The sequence below is a fragment of the Pundamilia nyererei genome, unplaced genomic scaffold (assembly GCF_000239375.1).
Source record: "Pundamilia nyererei isolate P.nyererei 1_Seehausen unplaced genomic scaffold, PunNye1.0 scaffold00053, whole genome shotgun sequence".
NCBI classification, from domain to species: Eukaryota; Metazoa; Chordata; class Actinopteri; order Cichliformes; family Cichlidae; genus Pundamilia; species Pundamilia nyererei.
Genome location: NW_005187454.1, coordinates 1,208,544 through 1,224,679, shown reverse-complemented (window position 1 = coordinate 1,224,679; position 16,136 = coordinate 1,208,544). Strand labels below are relative to the sequence as shown.

The window sequence follows — 16,136 nt, the reverse complement described above, 5'->3', positions numbered from 1 at the left end:
ATTTTTGCACATAGATTGAATTATTGTATCACAGATGATACTTAGTTAATATTATGACTAATATTTATAAAATGATCTGACAATTATCGAACCAGAAGTTTTTTTGGTTTGTTTGTTTATTAGTTAATTTGTTTTTCTTTCGATACAAGTTGTCACGTTTTTCTATTGACCGTAATATCCAGTAAAAACATTTTTGTGAAGAGGGGTATCCCTGAGAGGAGAGAGGCGGTGCGCGTGCTGTGACAGCGTGAGCACGGACATGCGTAGAGAATTCGGCGCGCGAAAGCTGTAGCAGGAAGTGAGAGAAGCTGAAGGGAAACGGCGGCCAGTTTGGGATTTGAATCTCTCAAACTACTCTCATAATCTACAAACATCTACAATAATATGGCAGACCCAAAGGTGAGGTCTATCATTCTAGGACGTGTAATGCTTTATGATTGCTGGGAAATAACAATTTTGTGACAAACATTGTTTTTCATGTGTCATAATTTGTCAAAGTTTCGAAAGGAAGCCGTGTGCAAGAAATGCCGACAATGATCTTGTCTTTGGTGATGCTATGAAACACTAATTGATATTTTTTCAGTGATGTAAAAGGTAACGGAACGCCAGTGGACTTGTAAAAGTGCACAGTGTTAACTGTTGTAAAATTTTCCACTCTTAACACTTCCGTTACAGTTCACGAGCCCATAATTCAAAGTGTGCAGCCAGCAAACGTGTTAACATTAGCTTCATACTGTGAACATTAGCATAGGGAGGTGATGTGCGCAAGAGCATTAGTGCTTCTACTACACGATCACATCGGTCAGTTTTTTAAACTGGGTATTTTTCAATTAGTATACTTCTCACTAGCTCAGGGCAACGAGGTTAGCTAGGTTGCTTGCCTTTGTCTGCCAAGCACAATACTTGCTAACATTAGTTAGCTAGTGTTAGCTCTATATCAGGGCGCTGTTTACTGTCTGTTAGTAGTGACGGTGTTATATTAAATAGACTGCTCGAAAATCACACAAGTTACTGAAAAAATACTGCAGTTGTGCTAAGCGTTTTGCTTAGCACAACTGCAGAGGTGCAAAAAAAAGAGAAAGTCGGATTGTTAGCTCCGGGCTAGCCGGCTAGTGAAAGGCCTGCGTTTCTAGCTAGGCAAGTTCACAACGAGTTGTCTTAGGAAAAAATAAAGTTGGATAAATATTTGATGACAATACTAAAGTAAAATGAAGCTTCAACTTTAGGGGGCCGGGGGGAATTGAGTTAATTTAATGTACTTTTCTTCTTAGGACCAGGAAGACCATGATACCACTGCAGATGGTGCAGAAGACCCTAATCATGATCCCCACTTTGAGCCCATCGTGTCTCTTCCTGAGCAGGATGTGAAAACATTAGAGGAGGATGAGGAGGAGCTGTTTAAAATGTAAGTTGCTTACCATGTGAACACATTAACAGAGACACATTAATCAGTTTCCTAATACTGAGGTGTTCTGCTGTTTTCATAGGCGGGCCAAACTATATCGTTTTGCCTCTGAAAACGACCCGCCGGAGTGGAAGGAGAGAGGAACTGGAGACGTCAAGCTGCTGAAACACAAAGAGAAGGGCACAATCCGCCTCCTGATGAGGAGAGATCGAACTCTAAAGATCTGTGCCAACCATCACAGTGAGTCAAATCTGATTTCATTGCTATTCATGTCATGACAACAATTGGCCATATGTAACCTAAACAATATGGGTGAGTGGCGGTACAGGTAGAGTGGTGTGAAGATGTGTTATTTAAAGCCAAGGTGTACTCGCTGACTGGGCGTCCAAGTATTTTTTGCTTGTTTTTATTGCAAACATTTTCTGATGTACATGTAAGTACAAAAAGACCATAGGCCCCATGTGATTCCCCCCCCGTCACCCTTCCCCACGATCTTTAAATGAGTCAAATCCCTGGTATTAGTGGCAACAACAGAACTATAGATGAGCAAACGAGAGGTTGAGGGGTGGGTGTTAGAGGTACTGGGCTTGTAATCTCATCCGGTTGTGATATTATCCAGACTGTGATATTTTTTTGTGTGTTGGTTTGATTGGGAAAAATGTGTGTTTTACTCCTCCCTCCACTCATGTGTGGAGATAAGAAATGGTGCATCTGTGTGTTTAATTCCCAATGAAACTACTAGATATAAAAAAAAAAAAATCTATTTAAGTGACTGTGCTCATACCTGCACTTTATGTGTTCTTGTTAACCACAGTTTTACCAATGATGGAGCTGAAGCCCAATGCTGGCAGTGACAGAGCATGGGTGTGGAACACACTAGCTGATTATGCAGATGAATGCCCCAAACCTGAACTTCTGGCAATCCGCTTTTTAAATGCTGAAAGTAAGTATTTAGGTACCCATTTCAACATTACACATTAATTCTCCCAGAGCTCTTTAACTTGGATTTTAAATTATGTTACATTATGTTCTGTTGCAGATGCTCAGAAGTTCAAGGTGAAGTTTGACGAGTGCAAGGAGGAAGTCAGAAAACATCTAGAGCAAACAGGTACATGAAGCTTAAACTTTTAGGTTTTTTCCCCCCCTAGATATCGCATATGTGAATTTTCTGAGAAGCAAGTGAAGTAAAACAGTTTTGTCAACATAAACGAGTCCATAATGTAGACCATATCAACATTAGATAGGAATTGTCAGTAATTTTACTTGGAAACATGTCAGTAGCAAGTACTTTCAGAACCCTGAATGCAACATTTTGCTAAGGTTAAAATGACTTGTGTTGACCTAAGACTGAATTCAAACTGAGGGCAATGTGACATGAGGATAGGGGCTGTGAGCATGCAGACACACTCTGTTCTCTGCTGCCAACTTCAGCTGGGGACTTTTTCTGTCTGCTACATGAACACGCAGAATGTAACACTTTACTAGTTTTCTAAAAGACTGGTGTCGGTATGTTCTGCTACATTACAATTCAGTTTTCACAGGCCCATGGTGTTCGTGTCATAGAAAGGTTAGACTGTTATAGAGTGTGTTGAGTAAACCTACTGTACTTCTGCACCTTTCAAAACCATGAATTTAATTCTTCTTCGACAAGATGTGTATGCTGAGGGTCACTGTTTTGCTGCAAAGCCCATTTTCTTTTTTGTTAAGTCGTCAGTTCATGTATATATCTTTATTTATTTGCTGGTTTTCAGGGTGGGTGGACTGATTTCTAGCTCAATCATAGCACCATCACGTCTCACTAATATGGGATGAGCTTCTGAAGTTCTCCAAACAGAATGCTTCTTGTTTAAAGATTAAAAAAAAAATCCAATTCATCAACAAAACATTGTTCATTCAAACCATCGTATCAGTCTTGATACATTTCCGCACATTTGGAGCTCATGCTCACACCTGATTGTCATCCTGGTGACTGTAAACATCTGGTTGTTATTTGACCTCTGGGTTTACATGCATGTGCCTCTTACAGATGAATATTGGATCATTTTCCTGACTAACCCCTTAAATGTCAGTCAGCGTTTCAATTTCAGTTGTTTTATTGGGTTATCCTTATTTTTGATTATTTTGTTTTAGGTAATATTTCTACAACACAACAGTCAAAGCTGTAGAATGCAGCATTGCTTCTTAGCTAATGGCACTTATCCCTGTTTGCTTTTCACAGGCAACAGCGATAGTGCGAACAAGGTGGCAGAGAAGTTGGAGGAACTCTCTGTGAAAGACAAGGCATCAGTGGAAAAGAAGGAAGAGGCGAAAAAGGAGACTGAGAAGAAGGAGGTGAAGGATGAGAAGAATTGAGAACCAAGAACTTGCTTTTGCTGATCTTCAATATATCGGTTTTTCCTCTTTTTCTACAATAGACTCTAAACGAACTGAATTTGGACACTTGCATAATATTATTAGGTTTTCTTTTTATTGTTTTTTGCCTCAAGATCACAAGTCCTTGATGCCAATGGGGGAAAAAAATACACGCTAGTGATTTTTTTCTGGAAAAAGTCCTTCCTTTCCCACCCCTTTCCCTCTTTGCACCGTGGAATGCCACGCTTTCCATCGTTGTCATCTACAGTTCAATGTTACTTCAAACAAACTGTGAAAAGAGGCTTGTGATAGTGATGATTCCCACATTGGGGTATTTTTTTTGTTTGGTTTGTTTTTGCTATTCTGATAAAGAGTTTTGTTTGTAGAGGGAGAGGATAACGTAGCCTGCTCGATGGCAGCGCAGGGTCATTGAACAGGTATTACAGAGGTGCATTTTAAGTATAAAATCCCATGTTGCATCTCAGTGGGCCGCCTTACCCTGTCCACTGTTAATGCTCCTACTGTTAGACAACAAGGCAAAGACTTCTCACTGACTGCCTTGCAGAAGTAGTTCCTTCTTTGGTCAGTTCTGTTGGGAACTGATTTGAAGGGAATCCACTCCAGAAAGTTGAGGGGCATCAGATGAGTACTGCTCTGTGCAGTGTGCACTGATGGTTGACTGATAGGAAATGAGATGCACTTAGCTATTTTTTTTTTATTTTTTTTTGTCCTGACAAACATCAAGTCCAAAGTAAACAGTCCATCAGTTTGGTGCAGCTATGCTCTGACTTGCGTTCCTCAGTAGTAAATCAAGTTTGTATTGTTTAGATCATAACATTCCCAGACTTTAAAGCATGTAGAGTATATGTAACAGAGTGTGCCCTCTTTGATCTGTGTGCTCACCACCCTCTCCTTTTCTTTCCACTAATTGAGTTCTTAACCTTGCCTCTGAAGTGCATCTAAGTGCCAGTGCATCTGTAAATACATGAATATGGATGAAATGTTGCTTCTCATTTGCACAAATGATTTGAAATGTTTCGTCCAACTTCGAATAAAAGCTGTCAAAGACCACACGTTTGCATTCATATAAAGTCACTCGTTTGTTGTTAGGAATAATCAGTCTGATTCAAAGAGCCGGAAACTTTATTTACTCTGCTCAGGTCATTGGGAAATATTTCCTCTTCACAAAAATAGGAACGCATGTACAGTTACAGTATATTCTTCATTTTTAATACACATTGAACTTTCTATATGAGTTTCAGAAAACAAAAGTCAGCTTGTGGCTGATGCAACAGAGTCATTGCTGACTGTCAGGAATGGCCCCTGACCTGCAGTGATGTCCATCCCAGAAAAACAACATTGGACTAACGGCAGTCATCTTAAAGAGGAATGACATCGATTAGCTCTTTAGATATGTGGTCAAACAGGGTCTGGGAGTCACGATTGATCGGCTTTTTCAGCAAACTCAGCAGCCATTGGTCTGTTCTGGGATTTCAAGATGTTCCACTTTGCCATTCCGCTGACGTTCCTACCCGTCCGGATTTCCAAAAAACTAGCCCTGTATACCACAGCCTCACAAACTATTTTAATCATTTCTCAAATACAGGAGTTGGAACAGACGAGCGCGACCGTGCTTTGCAGTAATGTCTTCATTGGTAAGGCAACTGGGTGAGACCTTAAATGGGAGACAACTCTTGCCACAGAAGGTTCAAGAAAGCGTACCCAGTCAGAGATCGTCACAGGTGTCACCTGCTGCTCAGTACAAAACACTTCTGCTATTTCACTGTCAAGTGAGTCAGCCATAGTTTGCTTTGTATGGAAACAAAGTTTCTTCCCAAAGGCAACAATGGCTTATTGTTAATGCAACCAAATGCAACATTTACATTCTAGTAACATCTGGCATGTTGTGTCATTGTCCACTTAGTTTTCATCAGCTATTTTAAAGGTATTACTTTTTTTTTTTTGGATTAACAAAAAAGTAACGGCAGTGCCAGAGCTGTACCAGACAGCTACTGCGAATGAATGAATTTGGCATTTTCACTCTTTGTGACATAGCATTACATGACCTATTTGTTGTCTCTTTGAAGATGTGGTGTGTAGCCGCTTTTGGCACTTAAAGGTCAAGGCTGCTTTTATGCAAAGCCCAGTCCTCAACGTCATCATTTAGACAGTTCATATCATTGTGGATTATGTCATAACTTCTGTTTTTAACACTGCCATGTAGAACAAATTCTATCTACTTTATTTACTCATCTTTCACAATCTCATCCATTTATTGAAATTATAATTTAAGAACAAACTCCACTCGAAACAGCAATTCCATATAAAAGGATACTTTTTTAAAAAAAAAAAAAAAAGGAAAAGTACAAAATAAAAAGTGTGACCAATGTTTGTTTTTTTTAACTGATACTGATTTGTTTCATTTAATCTTCCTATATGTATAGTTATAGCAAAAACATAGCTTATTGACTAAATATTTTTCCTTTTTTGAGTTTGACAAAGTTTCATTTGGTTGCTTCCGGGGTGGACTCATTCTGTACTCAGTGAAAAACACTGGGATGAGGTATTCTGGTCTTTCAGAGCACAATATAATCACCCCAGCTCTTTTGATGTGGCTGATGCTGAAATCACAAACTGAAAAAACAAAAAGCCATGATTGGATACTGAATCCTCATTACGGGGTAAAGGGGCGGGGCTGTGCTAGTTTGCAACTCTAAAAATCTGTGCTCCACAAACAGGAAGCGGAGACATTTATAATATTCAATTTAATGTCAACCTGCATCTCTGCATGCATGAGTTCTTGAGAAAATTCTTTAGAAAAATAAAGTGTGTTCATTAAAAGCGACTTTTTCATTAAATTTGGAATGCAACCACCCAAAACTAAAGTAAAAGTTAGGTACTCTGTAGAAGAGTGGGTGTTCCTCAACCCCTTACCACGTGCTTTAAGGATGGATGGATCCCTCTGAAAGTGAAACCAGTACGTTAGTGCCTTAAACCTGCATTTGTTGTAATAGCCAGCAGGGGGCAACACTTCTGGTTACACAAAACAAGTCTTATGGAATTCAAAAAGAAAAAGTAATCCTAAATCTCACTTGATTTCTAATGCATCTTCCAAATGAGATCATGGTATCAGTAGCTAGGATCAAGTTGTTTTTATGTCGGTTTTTTTAATACTCCATGGTGTTAATTTAGTAAAACATGGTCCCATTTCTAACAAAAGGAGACGGTCAGGCAGGGGATACACTGGGATGTGCAGTGCCCTCTGTTCCACCCTTCACTTTCTCTAGCATACTAAACCAGTGCTAGTCGGACAACTAATGAGTCAGCTGTTCTGTTTGATTTTTGCAGTAAGTGCAGTTTGTTTTAAGCCTGATTTTCACAGGCTAAAATTAGCATCCAGTTGATGTCACAGTATAAAACAGATGCAATCCGCTGATCGAAGATGCTAACTAATGTTAACTGATCAGCTGTGCCCTCCGTTTCAAATGTGTTTAAAAAGAGAAAAAAACTCAGCTAAATCCTAAAGTTAGTCCTTCAAAATAGGAATCTCCAAACAAATGGGTGATGTCATTGTATTGTGGAACATCTTTTATATACAGTCTTTGCCCAATCAAATAACCATGTCAGGGTTGAGGAACACCCGCTCCTGTTCTGCAGAGCTCTTTCCTTGTCACCATCTCCAGTTTCTCATCTGACTTGTGTTGCTTTTTTTTTTTTTTTATGTGCACATATCGTCTCCACATAAACCTCCATCACATCTCCACCAGACATGGCATGAACAGTACAAGTTAATGTGAAGCACCTTGACTTTTTGAGGTCAGCTGAAAAGAGTCTTCTTGCAGAAATCCGTAGCAAGTCAAGTGTTTAATCGATCTGTAGTGTTTCTGTTCAGCCCTCAGCGTTCGCTGGAGCGAAAGTTTGCGTGTAACATTTGGAACAACAAACGCTTCATAAACACAGATGAGAGACGACGGTAAAAACATTGACGATCTCGCTGGACGGTCCACGACGATGGACTACAAAATATTAAGGACAAACACTCTGCACACGCACAGTACAGCCTGCAACGTTAACAACCGACAACCCACCCCTCTGGCACAAACACACACGGGCATATAGCTAAACAAGACCCTCAAAAGAGCAAAGAGATCCTCTGATTTTGAAGAGTAAACAGGGGGGGGTACTATGCACCCCTCACTGCCTGTTATCTTATTAAAATAACAGAGGAGAATCTCTGTGGCAGAGCGTCCACTGTGGGTCATTGGTGGATGTGGTGTCCCTGCTCACACTGATATCTCATACGTGGTGCCTCCTACGCCTGTCACCTTTTTGACGTTACTGTGGCGACTGGGACTGAGGGCGGCACCCTGGGCACTCGGGTGGCAGTCCATCTGCCCATTAACTTTCATGGCCTCTCTGAGTGGAAAGAGAAGAATAAGAAATGATTCAACAAACAAATCAAACACTAAGGGATGTGAAAACATGCACATCAGTTGGAACAGCAACACAATTTTATATGTCAGTCAGAACCCGCCCACCCAAAAAAAAAAAACAAGACAGCAACGTGGATGATTAGTCAAGTGTTTACTTGTTAGTAAAGTAAAAGGCTTGAAAATGTTAGTGGAGTCAGTAAAGAGCATGCAAAATGAAAAAGGAATGATTGTCACACAGTTTTATTCAACAGATTTGTTTGAAATAATACAAAAAAATGTTATTGATTTTTTTAACTTCTACTAGAAAGGCAAACAAACAAATCAAAACAATGTGTACGACTTCACACACCAGACATAACTTGTGAATAAATGAGCAGAACAGTGGGACAAAAAAAAACATACACGACACAACTGCTACAAGTTGCCTCGATTAGCAGTGCCCTATGTATTGCTGGTTGTGTCCAGCAGAGGGAGCAGCGTTTCCATCCAGAATACATTCAGTGACCTCCAGACCCCGGCTCTGTACAATGCATGCAGTACCCCAGGAGTTACATTAGGATTCATACCTTGGGCCCCCTAGACGAGGGGAGTCTGTCCTCTCGTGTGCACTGATGTAGGAGAGTTTCTGGCGGGAGTAAGAAGGGGAACGGGGCATAGCGGGGGAATGGGGCTGGTGGGCCGGGGAGCGATAGGGGCCTTCTGGGCCTGTGGTTCTGCTCTGGCTGCTGTTGATGCTGCTTTGATCTGTGTGCAGGGAGGTGGACGACGTCCTAGGTGCACGGCCCAGTGTAGAGCCAGCATGACGCAGCACTGGGGTTCTTTGACCATAGCTCATCAGTCCAATCCCCATTAGGTTGTCCCTGGAGCCTCCATAGGCTGGAGGTGTTGGGCCTCTTGACCCGGGGCCACGAGGCCCATCTGGGTAGCAAGCATTGGCAGGCAGGCCATAGCCCCCATCAAACACACCAGAGTCCTGGGCATAGATATGGGTCTGGGAGCGCCCGTGATGCATCTGCCGCCTCTCCCTCTCCTCCTTCTCCTTTCGCTCCTGGATGGATGCCATGATGGTCTGGGAGAGGTTGTCGTAGCGCACCGGAGACGGGTCTCTGTCCCTCAGGTGAGGGGACTGTCTGCCCACCACTCTGGGTGGCATCACTGGGCTGTAGGTAGGGGGGACCTGTTGTCTCTGCATATCAGGTTCCCGGATGTGGCACATTTTGGTGGGCAGGTAGGGTGAGTGGAACCCCACAGAGGGAACACCACGGTGGGCCATGGACTCACTGGGAGTAGCTGGGGAAATGCTAGGGTTGAGCAGGCTGTCATAGGATAGACTACCATTGCGGTTGGAGAGATTATTGGGAGAGAAGACACTCTTGTAGGGGGTTGAAGTGACTGTCCGTGGCTCCAGTGCTGGGAGCTGGCCCTTCTCCGGTCGGCCATGACCCTGCTTGAGGCTGAGAGAGCGGGAGTTGATGGGGTCTGAATCCAGCTGGAGGGGCGAGGACTGAAATGTGCGGTGGAGGGGAGCATTAGCATATTCAGGCAGGTCCAGGTTCGGCTCAGATCGATAGTCATGACCACGGACACCTTCTTCCAGGATGGCCGAGGGCTTCCGGTCATCAGATATGACAATCTGAGGGGCAAATGTCAAAATAGCATCTGAGCCTTTTGGCACTTTACGATGACTCACTGTTCATTGTTTCACAGAGATGTATAATAGATAATAACATTAATGCGTTACCTTCTCCTCTGTAGTGTGGTAGTGGACTTTGGGCATGGTGCCAAAGGTTGGCCTGAATTTGTACATGGCTGGAGTGGATGGGTGGGTCTTACCAGACAGGGAAGTCTCTACAATACACACAATATAAACCCTGTGTTAAAAAACTCCAGATTAAAGCAACAACACATTATAGTATATAAGGACAAGAGATAAGAAGCTGTAGAGTTCTGCAAAACCACACAATCACAGTTTCTACACAACAAAACTAACAGGAATAGCCAGATGGGAAGAATCAGTTCTGCAACTAATATTTAACACATCTGAGTCCAGCAACAGCCAACTGCCCATCACTGAAAAACAACACTCTTCTTGAGTAAAATGCAAAACCCAAATGCATTTAAAGAAGGTGCTTTTAGGAGGCAGCCATGTCTCAGCGGGGATGCCTGAATCTTTTTGGAGAAGCACGCAAAGAACACCTGTGTCCACAGGTTCAGAGTTCAGAAAAGTGCCTCGAAAGGCGAGGTGACGCTAGACCGGGCGCAGTGACCTGAAGTACCACCAGGCAGCAGTAGTGCTCTTTGGAAGAGCAGAAAGTTTCCAGTCCCTGACATAATGCACCATGACACTGGAGATCCGAGGAAGAAACCTGCCCTTAACACTACTATAAACCATTTCATACTGCTGAACGGAGGCTAAAATCCTTAGCTGTACCTCCACAGTAGGTTTGTCGTTTATACGGATGGTTTTCAAAAGGCATTTTTCAGTTGCCATTGTACCCCTCCCCTACCCGAAAAACGGTGGTGATTTACGTTGTAATGCTTCACCCTGGAATCGTACCACAAATCTGGTGCTGATTCACAGAGCAGAGCTTGCCTTCTCACCGCAAATCACGGCCGATTTTCTGGCCAGGCGTGAAAAAGGCCATCAACCTGCCGCTGGGAGGGACATTCATCAGGCTAATCTAGAGCCTGCTCCCAAACCAGGACACTAGTGATCTACAGAGGAAGTTCTGGGAATTGCTCTTTGGTGCAACCGTGACAAGAACAAGAACTTGGATTGATGATGACTGACAGGAGAAAGAGAGAGAGATGGAGTCAGGGCTGTTTCTGTGGTTCTTACCTTCACTGGAGGTCATCTGGCTTTTAAGCTGGTTGTACCTATCAGCTTTGGGTGGCAGCGGCGGCTGGGTATCCTTGTCATCTAAACCATCGAGGCTGCTTTTGGACTACACGAAAGACAGGAGACAAACACAAAGTGTCACAGAGGGTTTTCGGGGTGGCAAACCTGCACATGGCAACTAGTCTACGTTTAAATTTATACTTAGTAGTGGCTGTAAAACGAAAAAAAGAAATAACGGCAGAGTTGGATTAAGATTCTCAGATTAAGGGATGTAATGCTGGTAGCAGCTGACGCAGTCTTGAGCTGGAAGTCAGCTGTGCTTCTATTTAAGTCACCGTCTGCAGATTTCTTCCCTTTAAAAACTTGCATTATTAGGCCGAGATGGCACCAAACTTCAAATGACACGACTTTGTCATTTAGCAATCAATACAATTTTCTCCAGTACCTCTCAGCCAGCTCTTAAGAACTTAAGTTACAGGCAGAAAAGAAAATCCAAGTAATCAATCCTAGTTGCAGAAAGATCCCTGACTAAGCACAGAAACCAGGAAGTAATTACTCCATTGTAATAAAGCTAACTTTCCTCTTAATATTTTCCTTCCCAAACCATAGATGCGACAAACCATGGTTAACTAAAAACAAAACAAAACTTCAGCCAGACATGAAGAAGAGGGAGTTGCAATAAAATTAACTGCTCAGTCGAGGCCTACTTAAGAAAGCCGACTCGGATTTTCCAAAAGTTAACAACATAAGGAACAAAAACGTTCCAGAGTCTGGGGACAATCCAAGGGTGACTTCCCAGCCGGCTCTCGTTTCCATATCTCATCTGCCCCTTAAAGGCAAAAAGACAAGTTTCAGTCTGTTTAGTCTAACCTGTGGGTCAAATCAAATATGAATTGCTCGATATAATATTTCATTCGTTTAGTCGTTCTGACGCACGTGTTTCACCCCAAATTTATCAGCAAGTGCGCAGCAGTCTAGATTTAAAGTGAACTGAGGTATCTGTGCCATCCTCTGCATAACCCCCTGTATTTTTGAATAATAATGAAATAATATGTTGACACAAGTCTTGTTAGTATTAAAGTAGCCATATTGTTATGCAGTGTTATCAGTGTATGCATTCATAAGAAAAGATTTGTTGTGAGATTTCTTGTCAGTCTCTGTGTTATGGGCAGTAACTGGTGGAGGATAAGAGCTGGAAATGTATTTCTTGTCCTCTGTGGATTAATGCTAAATGGATTCTTTTCACTCCATACATTATTGATGAATACTAGGATCATCTTTAGTGCCTATAAAAGTTGTAGCGTGCACCATAGTGCTCACACAGCACTTCAAGGCTCCTAATGACAACCGAAGTTCAACATGACCGATTCAACATTAATGATACAGGCCTGGATAAATGCTAGTGCAACCTGATTCCAAAAAATGTGGGACGCCATTTAAAATGTAAATAAAAGCAGAATGCTACGATTTGCAAAAACTCATAAAGCCAATTTGTTTTCACAGAAAACATATCAGATGCTTAAACTGGGACATTTTACTGTATTACACCGAATTTGATGGCGGCAAACGTTCTCAAAAAAATTGGGAAGCTGGAAAAAGTGCTAGAAAAGTGGTTGCAACTAAAAAGAAGCAGCTAGAGGAACATTTGGTGTCTAATTTAGGTTTAGTAACATGACAGGGTGTAAAAAGAGCATCCTAAAGAGTTCCTCAGAAATGAAAATGGGCAGAGCTTCACTAAACTGCAACAACACTGTGTCTAAAACATGAAACCTTTGAAAACTTAGAAAAAAGGGCGATTGTGGCTCAAGAGTTGGGAGTTTGCCTTGTAATTGGAAGGTTGCCGGTTCGAGCCCTCGACAGTCTCAGTCGTTGTGTCCTTGGGCAAGACACTTCACCCGTTGCCTACTGGTGGTGGTCTGGCTACAATGTAGCTGCCATCACCAGTGTGTGAATGTGTGTGTGGATGGGTGGATAACTGAGTGTGTAAAGCGCTTTGGGGTCCTCAGGGACAAGTAAAAAGCGCTATACAAATGCAGGCCATTTACCATATTTAATTGCCTACAGTAAGTACTATAGATTCAGGAAATCTGGAGGAATCTGTGTGCAAGGGACAAGATGCAAATACAGATTTGAAGCTCTATCAAAGAAGCAGAGAAGAAGCTGTATGCAAACATGATTCAGAAACTCTGTCTTCTCTGGGCCATGCTCGTTTTAAATACCTCCATACAATCAGCGCCCAGTTCAAAAGCCTGCATCTCTTATTGTAAGGAGGTGGACCCGTGCCTATATAACTGCCAGCTTGCACATCTGGAAACACACCATCAATGCTGAAAGTCAGGTTTTAGAGGACATGTGCTCCCACCCACACGATGTCTTTCCATATTTCACCAGTACAACGATAAATCTGCATCTATTACATCAAAGTGGTTTCACAGCAGTAGAGTACAGGGGGCTGAACTCTCCCGACTGCAGTCCCGACCTTTCATCAATTTGATGCATCATGAAACAAAAAATATGACTCAGAAAACCCAGAATTTTTGAGCAGCTAGAATCGTCTATATGACAAATATGGGACGACATTCCTGTCCCAAAAGTGCATCAGTTGGTCTCCTCAGTTCCCAGACGAAGAAGAGGGGATTCTACACAGCAGTAAACATGGGACTGTCCCAACATGTTGCTGACATCAAATGTGGAACACGTTTTCTATTGCAGGTTTGTGAGATTTGCAAATCAGTTGCAGACATGCTTACTTTTACATTTAGTCAGACTCACCACATCCTTTTGAACTCAAATAATTTTCCCCATTTGAGTCGTCCGTCTTTAAGGTGTTAAATAATATTCTAAAGCTCTGCTTTATCGCGCTAATGTGTCCTCTGTAGTGGAAAAAGGACTGTGTCGAGCCACAAACGATAGAGGAACAAGGGAAAGCTCCCTAGTAAGTGCAAGCTAGTCACCTTGGAGCTGATGATGGTGCTATGAATACCGTTGTCGGTGACTTTGATGGTGATTTGCCTTTCTGAGAGATCTGGTCTGATGAACGGGGGCTGAACTTTGACGTGTGGCTTCTTCCTGGGGTCCAGCATGTACCTTCATGAAAAATTTACAGCACATTAACAAACAGGTTATTTACAGTCATCTACTGAAAGTTATACTTCATTATCAACGCACGTCAGCCTCTCTGTCATGCACTGACACGCCGGTATCCCAACTGACTTGCTGCATGCTTTACAAAAGACATTTCACACACAGATGCGCACGTTTAGCTGGCTTTTCAGGGCCGTCGCTGCAGAAACTTGAGGAAAAAAAAACTGTTCCATGTTTTCTGAGCAGTCGTGACATATTCAAGCAATCAACGCCTTTATAAAAACAGGAAACATAATGATTCTGCTGTCAGACTCACTCCCAGTCAGGTTCGATGTTATATGAGTCACTGATTCAGTAAATTAAAGCGGATCCCATCAGGCCTGTGCAACAGCTAAACAGCAACCACACAACATTTCACCCCCACCTGTTGTTGTCTCTCTGCAGTCACACTGTTGAATTTTATGGGATGGGGCTCATCCCAATAGGGTGTAATGGGGCGGGTTTTAGTGATGCTCTGTGTGCATGTGAGCAAAAAGCAGGTTGGCTAGCTCCGCGCCGTTTCCCATTAACTGTTGTTTCTACAGAGTGAGCCAATTCTCTCAGCCATCTGCCTCCCCCCCCCCCAGGGTTGCTGGCTGCTTTCAGGCAGAACACCTCTGTAGCTACCTCAGAGCATGTGCTTAGACACGTAAGGGCCTGTGTTACCACTGCAGTGATGTGCTGGTACAGCATGGATTTCATGGCACATGAGTAAGCTGTGGCATACATATGCACGTGTATTGCCTTGATGTACTGCATGTAACAGGAAGACAAGACAGTTTCTACAATGTATTAGCTACCCATACTATGGACACACGCAGCATAGTAAAGCATCTTACCTGGGTGCTAAGGGACTACATAAAACGTACTCCACGTTGCCACAGCAACCCTTGGTGAAAGGATTTACTCCTCCACGAAACTTGCCCGTCACCTGCAGAACAAAATGCTGGTTTACAGCTGGAAGCAAAGTAAACACAAGGCCATGGCCAACATACAGAGAGTGGACACACACACACACACACTTGCCTTTTTATCTTAGTGAGGACATCTAATTGACTTAATGCTTTCCCTAGCCGCTTACCCTAATCCTAACCATCAAAAGTGAATGCCTAACCATGACCCTAACCTGTAACCTTGACACTAAAACCACATTTTGAGCATCAAAAAGATCTTCAAACTTGTGGGGCCAAGAATTTGGGCCTCGTAAATTCACAAGGCGTCTCGCATGGGAATATCTGTGCTGTTCAGTGTTGTGTGTGATATTCCCTTAAGTGTGTCTGTGCTTATTGCCTTTAACGTGCTCAACTAGTTTCTAATTTCTTCTTGTTCTACGTGGAGCTGTTACACCAATAAACAGTAACAGTACTAATTGTTTGATTAATAAATGCACGTTCCTTTTCAGCAACATCTCCTCACCTGTTCGTTGGTTGTTCGACCTCGAGCTACGAGCACCATGTGAAAACCTGTGAGTCCCATGACTGGAATAAAGAAAAGACCCGCTATGCACATCACTACCAAACTGAGCACAAAGGTCAAGGTCATAATAATGTAAGGTCACAGTGCGAGTCATATATGCACGACACAAGGAAGCAAGTTTACAGGAAATAATAAAGAATCTAAAGCTAATAACACAAAATGATTTTTGTAGGATTTACAAACGTGTAAGGATACGTGACAGTGGTGTGCAGCGCTCCCAGCGTTTCTCTGTGATCAAGGACAAAGATGAGGCCAAAACAGAACACTCCCACCATGTGAGCGCTCAGCGACAGCAGGAAGAGGAAGAAGTAGCGGTAGTTTCTCCGTCCAATGCAGTTGTTCACCCAGGGGCAGTGATGGTCAAAGTCCTGAGAAAGGGAGGGAGTTTTCTATTTAGAAATTTTGAGAAACCAATCAGAAGAACTCTTTAAGGTTTTAAGAAGGGAAAAAAAAACAAACCCACACAATGTAAGTAAGTCATGATGGTACAGTTGGTTCAGAGAGAGAG

At 42.5% G+C, this 16,136-nt stretch overlaps 2 protein-coding genes across 2 annotated transcripts in view; one reads left to right on the top strand and one right to left on the bottom strand.

The window, feature by feature from the left end:
• Positions 1-203: 203 nt before the first annotated feature.
• On the top strand, positions 204-4,828 carry ranbp1 (RAN binding protein 1). The gene is made up of 6 exons (XM_005733592.1): positions 204-399; positions 1,272-1,405; positions 1,488-1,645; positions 2,220-2,348; positions 2,445-2,513; positions 3,624-4,828. The coding sequence occupies exons 1-6, from the start codon at positions 385-387 to the stop codon at positions 3,755-3,757; spliced, it is 639 nt and encodes a 212-aa protein (XP_005733649.1). The 5' UTR covers positions 204-384; the 3' UTR covers positions 3,758-4,828.
• A 1,305-nt stretch (positions 4,829-6,133) lies between these two features.
• Positions 6,134-16,136, bottom strand: part of zdhhc8b (zDHHC palmitoyltransferase 8b) — a 60,739-nt gene continuing 50,736 nt past the window's right edge. Inside the window, exons 4-11 of the mRNA XM_005733591.2 lie at positions 15,824-15,996; positions 15,569-15,671; positions 14,992-15,083; positions 13,984-14,116; positions 11,030-11,135; positions 9,932-10,038; positions 8,757-9,823; positions 6,134-8,173 (exon numbers count right to left, since the gene is read on the bottom strand). Coding sequence (XP_005733648.1) covers positions 8,041-8,173; positions 8,757-9,823; positions 9,932-10,038; positions 11,030-11,135; positions 13,984-14,116; positions 14,992-15,083; positions 15,569-15,671; positions 15,824-15,996 — 1,914 coding nt within the window. The 3' untranslated portion in view covers positions 6,134-8,040. The remainder of the gene's footprint in view (positions 8,174-8,756; positions 9,824-9,931; positions 10,039-11,029; positions 11,136-13,983; positions 14,117-14,991; positions 15,084-15,568; positions 15,672-15,823; positions 15,997-16,136) is intronic.

Bases quoted from the DNA above. Each gene is read 5' to 3' on its own strand.
- ranbp1 (XM_005733592.1), top strand. The intron at 1,406-1,487 runs GTAAGTTGCTTA...CTGTTTTCATAG, and splicing joins GAGGAGGAGCTGTTTAAAAT to GCGGGCCAAACTATATCGTT. The intron at 1,646-2,219 runs GTGAGTCAAATC...TGTTAACCACAG, and splicing joins GATCTGTGCCAACCATCACA to TTTTACCAATGATGGAGCTG.